We start from the raw sequence: 14425 nt of genomic DNA on the forward strand, positions 1-14425 counted from the left end.
TCCGGATACGTCAATCGTGTTCCGTTGTTGTTTTATGTACCGATGTGTTAAAAACTTGCTAAACGTTTAAAATAATTAAAAATAGTAATTGGATGTTAGAAATTATGAAATTTTGTACCCAAGGTAATTGACGTGTTCTGAACGCAACGACGAAGTCAGATTTTTCATTTGAATTTTCTAAACTGTCTAAATCGATCATTTAAGTTTCTGGTTAAAGTTTACAAATTGGAACTATTAGGAATTTGATGAAAACATTTAAAATTATCAAATCCTAGTGATGTCTTAGTAGTATGGAGTAGATTAAATGTGTAAACACGTTCTAATATGTGATTGTTTTGTGTGTGTGTGATATTTAGGACCTCGATTCATAAGAGGACGAAATTCTATCATGGTTAAATATCGTTTGGTTGTAGCACTTAAAGGTACACACTTAGACCATACTGTTTATGTGGTTGTGCAAGTAGTGTTGTTTTATTTCTAATCGAGGCATTGTAAATCACATAAGGATTAGACACTTCAAATAATTTGAAAGAAATTAATTGGAAATTGAGAATTTATGTGGTTGTCACCCAAAGGGGTTGACGTTTGGTTGTATTATGTTAACCAAAGGGGTTAACGTATTGGTTTGGATTATTATAATTATTGTTCCCATGGCAGTTTTGGATCATTACGGTCACCATGGGGGTATGCATACTTTAGCCTTTGACGACCCGAACAGGACGGGCAACGTCTTAGGTCGGTGGTTGCCTTGGGATTAGCTCTCCCAAGTGTATTCCTCCAAAAAGATTTGGATTTATACTTGAACGACCCCAACAGGACGGGCAACGTTACAAGTTGAGATTAACTAATAATGAATGTATTAGAGCCTATGCATGCTAGGATAAACATATTGCTTGTGTTCAACCTGATTGATATTTGTATGAAGTCTCTGACGAGTATTGGTTTGTTTCTTTGGAACCTACTGTGTGTTGTCATACGACGACTAGTAGGTTGATTGCAGGTGGGGTCTGGAGTGAGGTCTCGACTTAGAACCCGTAATCATCAAGACTATGCTATTATCTTTTTGTATTGGATTATGAGTAGAAAGAAACTCTGTACTTATGTAACAGGAGATAGTGTAGTTTTCTTTTCGCTTCCGCTTATTTCAATTAGCTTGTCTAGAGGCCTTTAGGCCTGACATATTTCCTTTCACGTTAGTATTGTTTTCCGTTTAGTTATATTTCTTTATCGACGGAACGTTGATGATCCTAGAGAAGACTTTTCTCTAAAGCCCAAGGAGTGAACCAGAATTTGTATTTTCATATGGATTATCGGGTCACTTAAACCGGGCCGTTACAATATGTTATAGTAGGTAATTTACTAAAAAAAGTAAATTGAAAATTAATGTCAACTTAGAGAAACTTTTAGAAAACTTACATAAAAAAATTCCAAATAGTAAAAGAATCTGAAATTTTTTTAAACATTTTTCATGCATTTTTCCGACGTCTATCTTTTTTTTAATAAAAAAACTTAGTATAAGAAGTAATCCGGTTATCGAGTTTACCATGAAAAAATATCACGCCAAGTTGGGATTATTCATGGATAATCAATAGGTAGCATTATTGTAGGAAAATCATAACAATTTTAGTTATTTTAAGTGATTTTTTCTATTTTTTATGGTATGCATGGTATATTATTTTGAATTATAAAGAGTAACTAAAAGTTAATTGTATTAGAGTATTGGTTTCTGAAATTCTATAAATTGGAGTTTTAGTTCTATAAATTTGGTAAATCACATGGTACTACTGCTACATATGATCTATAGTACCGAGGTATATGGAAACATCCATGACAGTCTTATTGATTACCCATACACCTTTTAGAAGAATCATGTGTATAGTTATGTACATTTAACAACATACTTTGTGGAGCTATTATTTTAGGCTGTTTACATTGTGAAGCTAGCATTTTAGAGTCTTTACGTACTTTGTGCAGCTAGCATTTTAGGGTGTTTACATTGTGGAGCTATCATTTTAGAGTTATGGTGTGTTAATGTAACAACACATGTTTTGTTTTGATCAATGGAATAAGTATGTGTACATTGTGGAGCCTTATGACCTTAACAATCCGTTTGGTTATTGGAATTAATTGATGGTAATAGAAATTATTTAAAGATAATATTTTTTTGATATATATCATGTAACATCCATGACAGTCTTATTAATTACCCATACACCTTTTAGAAGAGTCATGTGTAGAGTTATGTTTTTAGAAGAGTCATGTGCAGAGTTATGTACATTTAACAACATACTTTGTGGAGCTATTATTTTAGGTTGTTTACATTGAGAAGCTAGCATTTTAGAGTCTTTACATACTTTGTGGAGCTAGCATTTTAGGGTGTTTACATTGTGGAGCTATCATTTTAGAGTTATGGTGTGTTAATGTAACAACACATGTTTTGTTTTGATCAATGGAATAAGTATGTGTACGTTGTTAAGCTTTATGACCTTAATAATCCGTTTGGTTATTGGAATTAATTGATGGTAATAGAAGTTATTTAAGGCTAAAATTTTTTATGATACATATCATGCAATTTCCATTCCATTAATTGAGTATTTGAAGAAAATCAAATAACTTCATTGTCAGACATTAATTTGCTCCTTGTCAAGATCCTTAGCAGATGAAAATCAAAATGAAAACGAAGCATAAAAGTCACCAGCTAATGATTGTCGCCTTTTGCTTGTCAAAAACGAGGAAGAAAGCGGGGAAAATATGCAACGGGTATCCGAATTTCATTTATTTTGTAGCCCATGACCCGATCCGTAATATATTTTTGTTTTTGAAAATAGAGCCGTAATTTACGATAGTTAATAGGTTATTGAATAGTGGAGCACAACAAAAGTATTAGGCATAAGCTTTATTAGACTTATTGAGAAAGTGTTAGCTAGCGTAGTGGAGAGTAAATAATATATCGTCATGGAACACAATTAGTAAGTCGTGCAAAATATTTTTTTTATATTATTATTATTTTTAAGACGGTCATTAAATCAAAATCGAAATTAGAGTAAATTTTATGTTCACTAATTTGCTACTAATATGGGTGAATAATCACACCTATTGACTAACCATAAATAATTCCAATTTTAGAAGGTTTTTACTAGAGTAAACTCGGATAACTTGATGACCTGTCATAGTAGGTAATTTACTAAAAAAAGTAAATTGAAAATTAATGTAAACTTAGAGAAAACTTTTTAAAATTTACATAAAAAAATTCAGGATAGTAAAAGAATCTGAAATTTTTTTAAACATTTTTCATGCATTTTTTCGACGTCAATCTTTTTCTTAGTAAAAAAACTTAGTATAAGAAGTCATTCGGTTATCGAGTTTTCAATGGAAAAATATCACCCAAAGTTGGGATTATTCATGGTTAATCAATAGGTAGCATTATTATAGGAAAATCATAACAATTTTAGTTATTTTAAGTGATTTTTCCTATTTTTATCGTATGCATGGTATATTATTTTGAATTATAAAGAGTAACTAAAAGTTAATTGCATTAGAGTATTGGTTTCTGAAATTCTATAAATTGGAGTTTTAGTTCTATAAATTTGGTAAATCATATGGTACTATTGCTACATAAGATCTATAGTACCGAGGTATATGGAAACATCCATGACAGTCTTATTAATTACAAATACACTTTTTAGAATAGTCATGTGTATAGTTATGTAAATTTAACAACATACTTTGTGGAGCTATTATCTTTGGTTGTTTACATTGTGAAGCTAGCATTTTAGAGTCTTTACATACTTTGTGGAGCTAGCATTTTAGGGTGTTTACATTGTGGAGCTAGCATTTTAGAGTTATGGTGTGTTAATGTAACAACACATGTTTTGTTTTGATCAATGGAATAAGTATGTGTACATTGTGGAGCCTTATGACCTTAACAATCCGTTTGGTTATTGAAATTAATTGATGGTAATATAAAGTATTTAAAGATAAAATTTTTATAATATATATCATGTAACATCAATGACAGTCTTATTAAGATTATTTGGAATTAATCACCTATAGATTGAGTAAACCATTCCTTTATTATCATTTGGAAGCAATCTTGAACTCCTAATGGAGATCCATGATTGAATACAAACCAAAGATCACTCCATTTCATGGTATCTTGGTTTACAACCAATTCAAGCAAATACACCATGCTTGTAATAGACAAATTATTGTACCAAAGATAAATGTGAGTCCGGCCAAGCCTAGACTATATTTGATCTCGACCTCTACTATCTGCTATTCTGCCTACTAAGATTATTTACTTTTTGATCATTATTCACTTATCTCTCTTATTTTATATTTTATCGATCTATAAGTTGAAACATTATTAATATCAACTTTTCATAAGTTTTAATTATGCACAATTAAAAATATTAAGGGTTAAACTATTGCTTTAGTGTTAGAATATACTCCCTACAATTCTTATAAGTTGTCCCATTTAGTTTTTTGACACTATTCATCGATCACTCTTAATTTGTATTTTATTCTTAATCTAGACGTTAAATCTTGTTGAATTCATCTCAATGAAAATTTTATTAAAACCAAATTTTTATAATTTTTAATTATTCACTATGAGAGATATTTAGAATTCAATTAGTGCATTGGATGGTTTGCCAAACCTAAATGGGACAACTTAATAGAATTGGAGGACAACTTAATAGAATTGGAGGGAGTATAACATATCCTGGGACCTCAACCATCAGTTTAAATTTTTAGTTGAATCGGTTCCTTGACATGGTATCAGAAACATTATTTTTGTGGAATTTACCTCCTACGTTCACATAGAAACTTGTGCAAGTCAAAAGACACGGTAGTAGTTGTTGATTGCAAGGAACACAATGGATTAAGGAAAGCAACAAAAGATGATGATTGATGCATAAGCAAAACAAAGAATCTCATTCTTATGATAACTCATTTCAATTGCATGTATAAATACAAGATTTATAACATGCTAAGCTACATACCCAAATATTCTCTCTTTGTCAAGTGGCATTATATATAAAGGGAAAATTTTTATTTGTAAATAAACCAAAAAAAAAAGGAAAAAAGAGACAGAAAAATGGTTCTGTCAAGAATTGAGACAGTAGAGGAGACAGAAGCACATATTATTAGCTCTGTGTTTGCTTCAAGATACGCTCATGAACCTCTTCCCAAGCATGCTCTCTTCTATTTTTACTTTTAAATAACTACTTCCTTTGTGATGAATGATGATGTTTTATACAGTAGTTCTAAAATACTCGCTACATTATGATTATTAATACAATTTATCGTTTAAGCTTATGTTATATATATTGTTAATGGTTGTTTATTGGATTAATTGTAATAAGATAATGTGAGTAAGGCTAATAAGGTAAACAATACATACTATAAATAGAAATGAGACTAAATGGTAATTTAACCCTATTTGAAAATGACGCTTATAAGGTGAATATGTTGGTAATAATAATTTTTATAAAATAATTGGTTGAAGGTATAAGATGCCGAAGAAGTCAATCCCAAGAGAAGTGGCGTACCAAATCATACACGATGAGCTAATGTTGGATGGTAACCCAAGGCTTAATTTGGCATCCTTTGTCACAACTTGGATGGAACCTGAATGTGATAAGCTCATGTCTGAAGCCATCAACAAGAACTATGTCGATATGGACGAGTATCCTGTCACTACTGAGCTCCAGGTACGCTTACTTTATCGAACGTGCGTTTATGACACTTTTACGCGCTTGTTAAGAGAGTACAACACGGTCTACATGACTATAGTATCGTAGCGTATTAGCAATCATCATAAGATTTTCAATCTACCAAAGCACTCCATTTGCATCATAAAAGTGTAGAGGCCTAGTTGAGTTCATGTTGTGTATACTTGGGAATGTTTGGAACGAATCCCCGACTAATCAAAAGTTTAAATAGTGAGTAGTAAATAATAATCAAGTTAGTTTTGTCGAAACCACAAAGCGTTGTACGTGGGCACACCAAATTGCGAGAAAAAAGCTAGCCATGCTCACGAGTCACCACTTTCATAGGTCGTTGTACTTGTAATCAGGTCTAGTTGAGCTCGTGTTATGCATGTAATTAACTAGAAATCTTTCAAATTCCCAAATTCTCTAACCTCCATATCCCTGACCCTGAATCTGCAGAATAGGTGTGTAAATATGATCGGGCGCTTGTTTCATGCACCATTAGAGAATAGCAAACATGGACAAGCAGTCGGAGTGGCAACAGTGGGGTCATCGGAAGCAATAATGTTGGCCGGATTAGCTTTCAAGAAGAAATGGCAAAATCAAAGAAAAGCAGAAAGGAAGCCCTATGATAGACCAAATATTGTAACTGGCGCCAATGTCCAGGTACACAATTTCCCGAATTTCAACACTTCACATTTTTGGTGTACAGTAAGCGCACAATCAACTTTGTAGAAATCTCCTTCGCTAATTCGTAGGTGTAAACATTTCATTACAGCAATGTCATTAAGTGAATTCCATCTAGACAGAGTCTAAAGGGTCGAATATATGCAATCTTACCCTTATAATAGCAACACAGGTTGTTTCAGACTGACCCTTGATATGAATTGTTATCTCATATCATCATCTTCTACCTCACAGGTGTGCTGGGAAAAATTCGCAAGGTACTTTGATGTAGAGCTGAAAGAAGTGAAGCTAACTGAAGGTTGCTATGTGATGGACCCCGTGAAAGCGGTCGAATTGGTGGATGAGAACACAATATGTGTGGCTGCTATTCTAGGATCATCCCTTAACGGAGAGTTTGAAGACGTCAAGCTGTTGAATAACCTACTTGCCAAAAAGAACAAGAAAACCGGGTAAGTTTTTAACATCAGTGAACTGTCCTAGATTCAAATCAATCCCTTAATCCCTTCTCTTTTTCACTAGTTATGTCATGCGAATGCCAGATGGAACACTCCAATACACGTAGATGCAGCAAGCGGAGGATTTGTGGCACCATTTGTATACCCAGAGCTCGAATGGGATTTTAGACTACCGTTGGTGAAGAGTATAAATGTAAGCGGCCATAAGTATGGTCTTGTTTATGCCGGAGTTGGGTGGGTCCTCTGGAGGAGCAAAGAAGATCTTCCCGAGGAGCTAGTCTTCCATATCAACTACCTTGGCGCTGATCAACCTACATTTACTCTTAATTTCTCGAAAGGTATTGCGAATAACATACACTATGCCGATGACTTTCGGGACAGGGGGGGAAAAGAGGGTCTGCCCTGAATTAGACTACTTACATGACTTACCGACATGCAGGAGCAAGCCAAATTGTCGCACAATACTATCAGTTCCTAAGGCTGGGATTTGAGGTATGCGTCTTCGACTCTTCTTTCTACTTCTAGTCTAGAAGAGCTGATCAAAGCTCCCGATTCAGTCACCGATTTGCATTCCAAATACACTTGTTGGGGAAAACAAGCTATCAGCCTAAAATCGCCTTTCCATAATCAACTGTATCCAAAGGCCGAAAGTAGCAGAAACCTGCAACATTTCTACTAAAAATATCTAAATTTTTACTTCATCAGCAGAATTAATTACAACTTGCATAGCTAAAGAGCTGGAAAACAATTTATTTGACTTAAAATAGAATTAGAGATTAGAGGTTCCAAAAACTGCTAAAAACCAACATTAACCATAAAGTCAATATATTCAAGAACTTACCCAAATGAAATTATGTCTTCTAATTTAACCACATGAAATCTCCTTGATTGTTGGGTGAGGGGACGTGTTTGATAGTTATAGGGGGTATTTGGTAAATGACTTTTAACTTGACTTTGAGTTTAGGCTTTCTGGTTGCAAATAGGTAAAAAAAGCGTTTTTGGTAAATGTCGTTTAAGACAGCTAAAAAGTCGGCTATCAAGCTAAAACCAAAAAGTTACTATGATTAGAGTTTTCATACAGCCAACAGCCAAAGACCAACAACAATGAGCATTAATTTCACACAACACTTTACCGCATAAAAAGAAGATTTTTGCTACGCTAACAGTAATTTAATTCTATAGGGGTACAAAAATGTCATCAAAAATTGCATAAATAATGCAAGAACACTCCAAAAAGGATTGCAGAAAATGGATAGATTTGATGTCGTCTCGAAAGAACAAGGGATACCACTTGTGGCCTTTGCCTTCAAAGACGAGTATAAAAGTCTCGCATTTGACCTCTCAAAAGCCTTGCGGCACTATGGATGGATTGTACCAGCATACACAATGCCCGCTGACATTGAGCACGTCACAATCCTCCGGGTTGTGGTCAGAGAGGACTTCGGGAGGCAAATGGTCGACAAACTACTCTCACACATACAACAAGCACTAGTAGAACTCAAAGAACCTGTTCCAAGGATTAGTTTCACAGTGGAAGTCCAACCAAGCGAAGGTGATACAAGTGGCTCGTTGCACATACCAGAAACCTCGGTTCATTGGAAGAAAGACAAGCAAAATGTGATTCATAAGGACGTAAAAGTAACAGGCGAAAAGACCAAGGGTGTCTGTTAAATTCCATGTTAGCAACTTAGCATAGAAGCCCTCAATCTATGATATTAAGAACTGAAAAGTACTGTATTATTTCTATAATGAAATAGAATAAAATACATATAATTCTGAAAATGGACTCTATAAATATTAATAAGCCTTAAACCCAACATATAGGGTTGGCTACATGATCTAAAACAAATCAAAATGAGGGATCACATAAAGATCGAAAACACGAGAAAATTTGAATGACATTATTGCCTTTTCTTCACGGTATTAGCTTTCTTGGTACTGGTTAATGGTTGAGATGACTCAACAGTGTTTTCGGAATTGCTAGGATTATCAATTGCAGAAGATTCAAACGAAATACTTTTAGAGTAAGTTCTGATCCTGAATGAGATAAGAATACTAGACATTATCCCGATAAGTGGGAAAATATATGAAGAAAGCTTTGATTTTTGAGAGCCGGATGCTGAAGCAACAGCAGCACCAGCAAGACTTCCGATAGAAGTATTTTGCAAAATCATCGGCAAGCAGCCAATAATGGTAGGAAGAAGAAAATCCACAAAAAATCTGACCTTAGTAGCAGCCATAGCATAATTGATGACATAAGAAGGGACGGGAGAAAACCGGGCAAGAAGGACGAATTTCCAACCATCTTGCTCCACACCTTTGGCGAGCACGTGAAAATGCTTGTTACTCTGCACCCACTGCCTTGCTGAACTTGAACTCATGAAGACGAGCCTAAGAATATGAACATAAAAAGCAATATTAATGATTTATGGGCAAGAAAAGTAATGAACATATGTTGTAAACTAATAAGTAATAACCATGAAATATGATGCATAATATTGCAAACTTATTACTCCGTAACATTAAAAGTAATCCATTGATTTAACTTTGGGAGATCCAAGCACACAAATCAAATAAGATGATGAAAAGCAGGGAAAATGAAAAGCTCATGAATTTATCTGAACTGAAAGTATAATAATCAGCTTCCTAATCGTCCATGGCCATAAAGATAGATTCAAATATAGCGAGCACTTAAAGTGTTCTGAACCGCAAGGCTGACCAAATGGCTTATTCCCTATTCATGATCAAAAATTTGGCTCTAGAATAGTAAAATTAAATACTACCTCCTATTCAATCCATTAGTTCCATTCAGTTTTCACACTTGTCGAGGCAAAATTTTAACCCTAAATATCTCTAATTGTTCTTAACTAAAAATTATAAAAAGTTGACATTAATAATCTTTGTATTGAGACAAATCAAACAAGTTCTCACATGACTATGTTTTAACTCATAGATTAAGAAAAAATACAAATTAAGAGAGAGAAGTAAATAGTGACAAAAAAGAAATGGGACTAAAGGGTAGAATAAAAGGGAGTATAAAAGAAGAGATACCCTCTAGAAACATTTTGAATACAAAAACCATATGCGAATAAGTACATTCAATACATAGTAGGCTCATTTGTTTGAAGACCGCAACCACAATTACATATCTTATAACTTGACTATCATTACACTAATGTATTCACCTCTAATTAATTAAAGGAATTGCAATTTGCAAGGGTTTCATGCAATACAACAAAAAAAGGATGAAACCCACAAGCGAATAATATGTTTTTTTTGGAGACTATTCCTTGACCTGCATAACTGTTCTGGAATATGAAGTCCGATTCACTGAGTTGTGACTTTGATGGATTTAATGTTTAGAGTAACAACAAAACAATCCAATTAGAAAATTGTAATCAATTTGCTATAGGGGTATTCTAGGAAACACAACACCAAAGCTAATTTAACTCTATTAGAAGAATTCCACAAACTCCTTCTGTAAGTGCTCGTCGCTTTATTGCCCGTCCCAAACCCAGATAAAGGAGGAAGGTCAATTGTAGGTAAGTAATAACCAGCCTAGTAAAACTTAGTCAAATCCCATGGTCATGAACCAAAATTCAATTCTTGTGTGGGCGTCTCCTACTTAGCGAAGCATTGCACTTCTTAGGCTTAGGAGTGGTGAAAAGTATGCAAAGGTTGCTAGGTCGCTATATTGCCCGAGTATGGTGTCAAATGAGTAAGGATAGCTTACTCATACTCAGATGTCGTCCAAAAACGATGCTCCACATGGTGCGAATGTGGTATCAAATGAGTTAGAGAACATAGGGTTTAAGCATGGAGATTAAGAAAAATCAAGGGTCTTAGGTAAAGAATGAGATCTTAAAACATTGATAGCTTGACTCGAAGATTTTTGGAGCTTTCCAAAGCTAGTGGATATTATGGAAATGAGGAAAATTCACATTTTATGTTTACAAGAAACAAAATGAGTTAGAGACAAACGATAGTAGGTGAAAGACAAGAATAAAAATTGTGGTGCCCGGAACAAGATAAAAATTCAAATGGAGTTGGTGTTATTGTGGATGAGCGAACATCTACGGATGTAGTAGAGGTATGCAAGAAGAAAGATAAGATTATAAGAGTGAAAATTGTATATGGTAAAGAGATTTTGAATCTCATAAGTGCCTATGCACTGCAAGTGGGATAGAGGAATAAATTAAAAGGAAATTCTGAGAAGATCCCAATGATATGATGCAAAACACACCAATGAATGAGAAGCTCTAAATCAAAGGTGATTTGAATGGGCACAAAGGGTATGTCACAGTGGGACAAAGATGAAAACTTGTACCATTCAAAGATTTCAGGAGAATTAGGGGTAGTTTCGTGGTTACAACAAGTTATCAAAGTAACAAGAGAAGTACTTTTGTAGATTACTAAAAGCAATTCATCGTATGAGACAAATGATGGAATGCTATAGGGCTAGAAAAGGGACTTGTACATGGTTATCATTGACTTAGAAAAAATATACAATAAGACACCAAGAGAAGTACTTTGGTGGACAATAACATAGAGGTATTTCCAAGAAATACATTAATATAGTGCAACATATATATCAAGAAGTAAAGATGAATGTTAGGACATGTGGAGGGGAAATAGAGCATTTTCCAATCAGATAGCCTTCATTAAGGCTCAACCCTAAGCTCCTTTCTTTTTACAACAATCCTAGATGAGATAACTTGATTGCTACAAGTAGACATGCTTTGATGCATGGTATTTGCTGATTACATTGTTTTAGTAGATGAGACCAAGGAAGTGTAAATGCTAAGTTAGAACAATAGAGACAAGAGTTGGAATCACGAGGTTTCACCTTAAGTCAAAGCAAGAAAAAGTTTATGGAGTGTAACTTTAGCACAAACAAGATAACGAGAGACATTATAAAGCTAAAAGAGAAAGAAAATGCTCTAAGTGGATACTTTAAACTTAAATACCTCAGGTCCATATTTCATAGAAGAGACATTTAAGTTTGCTCCATACACCTCACACTATAAAATTTCTAATACTTATAAATTGATATATGCAAAAGCATAACGCTGTATCAAAAAGGGTGATGCAAAAAAATCCAAATTTCTACACAAAGAGAGAAACTCGATCTGCAATGGAATTTATTCTTGGGACATTCCACATAGTAGCATTCAGTTTTCATGAAATGTCAGTGGTAGCACGTTTTTTAGAAAATTTCACATGGTAGCATCCAATTTATGCACTATCTAATTACCGTAGCACTTTCCGTTAAGCTCTTACATCATTTTGTAAATTTTTTCCACATGTTAGCATCCAACTTTTGAACTTTACAATGCCAATAATTTTATTAGTGCTTGAGATGCACCTTTTGAACTTTATAATGCCAACAATTTGAATGAAAACAAAATTATTACAACATTTATGGGCATTAATGAATTAAACGTTAAAATGGTGAATTAAACATTTGAGAACAAAAATTGGATGCTACCACGTGAGAAAAACTTACAAAATGATGAATTAAACGGAATTTAACAAGAACTTAACGAAAAATGTTACGGCAATTAGATAGTGCATAAACTGGATGATACCATGTAGAATTTTCTTACAAAAGTATTACCACTAGCATTTCATGAAAATTGAATGCTACCATGTGGAATTTCCCTTTATTCTTTCTAATACGCCCAACCAAGATTCTCAAACATTCCAAAACAATCAAAGAACACAATTGATATTTGTCTTGGGTTCTACACATACAAACCATAAACCCTGTACAATCTCCTATCTTACACTAGTCCATCACCCTTCATTCTACTTCAGTAGATGCATCAAGAAATAAAAGGGATCTTATCTCTGTGCATTCTTATTCTCATAGTATGTATCTCGTGGTATTTGGATTCACCTATCTGTCGAGCACAATCCAATTTGCAAATTAGTCGACTGACGGTTAATAAGGTATTGCCAAGCTCCTCGTTCCCTAGTATCGAACATCACATCTAATCCTCATTAATTAGATTTTGAATGTCACAAAAGAGTTTACAAACACACAAGACACTCCACCTCTTTCAAATGAATAAATACTAAGCCTGAATTAGTTGATGAAACAGACACAAACTGAGAAAATCATACTCCAATATTAAATGGAAAATGATATACTTCTACTTCATAAGCTAAAAATAGAAATATCAAACATTTATTATACCAATTGTGTGTAATTTAGAATAAATTTTCAGCTTAATTTTATTTTGAGTAATAGGAGTATAATTAATACTATACACAATCCTACATTCATCATAATCAGAATAAAATTTACATAAACCTGAAATATTGTTTAACTGACTGTATTTTCAAAGATGAACACAATCTTTACACAAACCCAAATCTTCCCAATACAAATGCAAATGAAAACAATTTCACCAACAAATGCATCAAAGCAAAATACTTGAATTTCAAACATTAATAAAAAAAACACATCAAACAACAATAATATCTCAACACATAAATCACAATAAAACCCACAAAAAATCAAAAATGAAATTAAAAATACAATCTTGAGAAACAAAAATGAAAAGGATATGTATACCTTCCAATCCAAAAGGAGAGAGAAGCAGCAAGAACTTTAGCAGAAAAAACACAAAGAACAGCAGGAAAAAACCCAAAAAGAAGAGATGCAGCAGCTTCAAAGAAAACAGCAGAAGGCAAACAAAGAGCCAATGTTAAAGTATGAACACCCACATAAGCTGGAATTGCCCAAATTCCTAATTGATCTGATAATCTCTTAAAAACCTCCATTAATGCATCTTTATCTAACCCATAATTCTTGCTTACTTCTTTTCCTGTAATAATTCCTACTACTACTACAACTCCTACTCCCCATTTTCTCCACCCCATTTTTTTCTTCTGATCTGATTCAATTACCACTAATTAAAATGAAAGATTCGGGCTTTTTCCCCAGATGAAACAAAATTTGTTGAAAGATTACGTGTTGAAAAGTTGGGTTTTCTTTGGGGATGTTCAAGAAAATTAAGGAACTTGCAACAATAATATATGACAGAGATGGGTCGTAATTAGACCTGGGAAAATTTGATCCGACCCGAAAATGAACCCGGGACCCGACCCGACAAAACCCGAACCCGACCGACCCGAAAGCGACTTAATCCGAAACATGACCGACCCGATAATTACCCGACCGAAAATGACTCGACCGAAAATCGACCGGAAACCGACCCGTTTTGACAGATTTAATATCAATTTTTAGAGTAATTTCAATGTTAGAATTCATTTCAAATAAAATTTTAGTTTTCAAAGTATCTCAACATATTGAGTATATCACTTGAACCCTAAAACTCATCAATAGATCTCAAAAAACACGTATTTAACGTCTTTTTAGCCATCGTAATTATTTTTCTTTAAAAACAGGACGTTATAATCATCTTAATTGAATACATGTATCTTGTTAAATCAGTCAAATGAGTTTTTAATTCTTCTTCTACATTTCAGTAAGCAAATCAATATAATTTATACGAACGTTTCGCACGTTTGAATGAGCTTTTCAAAAAACGAATGTCGCTA

General features: G+C 33.8%; 2 protein-coding genes across 3 annotated transcripts; one reads left to right on the forward strand and one right to left on the reverse strand.

Moving 5' to 3' along the window:
* The first annotated feature begins 4991 nt into the window (after positions 1–4991).
* Positions 4992–8638, forward strand: LOC130823126 (glutamate decarboxylase-like). The gene is made up of 7 exons (XM_057687745.1): positions 4992–5193; positions 5510–5714; positions 6174–6380; positions 6636–6850; positions 6941–7194; positions 7296–7348; positions 8039–8638. The coding sequence occupies exons 1-7, from the start codon at positions 5099–5101 to the stop codon at positions 8525–8527; spliced, it is 1518 nt and encodes a 505-aa protein (XP_057543728.1). The 5' UTR covers positions 4992–5098; the 3' UTR covers positions 8528–8638.
* LOC130823127 (uncharacterized) lies at positions 5708–13886 on the reverse strand. Of its 2 annotated transcripts, XM_057687747.1 has the most exons (3): positions 13437–13880; positions 9082–9247; positions 7189–7517 (listed from the first exon to the last, which is right to left on the reverse strand). In XM_057687747.1, the coding sequence occupies exons 1-3, from the start codon at positions 13742–13744 to the stop codon at positions 7464–7466; spliced, it is 528 nt and encodes a 175-aa protein (XP_057543730.1). In that variant the 5' UTR covers positions 13745–13880; the 3' UTR covers positions 7189–7463. The 2 variants fall into 2 exon arrangements, with proteins under 2 accessions (XP_057543729.1, XP_057543730.1); XM_057687746.1 differs by having other exon boundaries at positions 5708–9247; positions 13437–13886.
* Between the last annotated feature and the right edge of the window lie 539 nt (positions 13887–14425).

The sequence above is a fragment of the Amaranthus tricolor genome, chromosome 9 (assembly GCF_026212465.1).
Source record: "Amaranthus tricolor cultivar Red isolate AtriRed21 chromosome 9, ASM2621246v1, whole genome shotgun sequence".
NCBI classification, from domain to species: domain Eukaryota; kingdom Viridiplantae; phylum Streptophyta; class Magnoliopsida; order Caryophyllales; family Amaranthaceae; genus Amaranthus; species Amaranthus tricolor.

Excerpts from the sequence above, each read along its gene's own strand:
- LOC130823127 (XM_057687746.1), bottom strand. The coding sequence starts at position 13,744 with ATGGGGTGGAGAAAATGGGGAGTAGGAGTTGTAGTAGTAGTAGGAATT. Across the intron at positions 9,248-13,436 it reads CTCTCCTTTTGGATTGGAAG|GCTCGTCTTCATGAGTTCAA; the intron begins GTATACATATCC and ends TCATATTCTTAG.
- LOC130823126 (XM_057687745.1), top strand. The coding sequence starts at position 5,099 with ATGGTTCTGTCAAGAATTGAGACAGTAGAGGAGACAGAAGCACATATT. Across the intron at positions 6,851-6,940 it reads AAAAAGAACAAGAAAACCGG|ATGGAACACTCCAATACACG; the intron begins GTAAGTTTTTAA and ends TGCGAATGCCAG. Across the intron at positions 7,349-8,038 it reads TCCTAAGGCTGGGATTTGAG|GGGTACAAAAATGTCATCAA; the intron begins GTATGCGTCTTC and ends TTAATTCTATAG.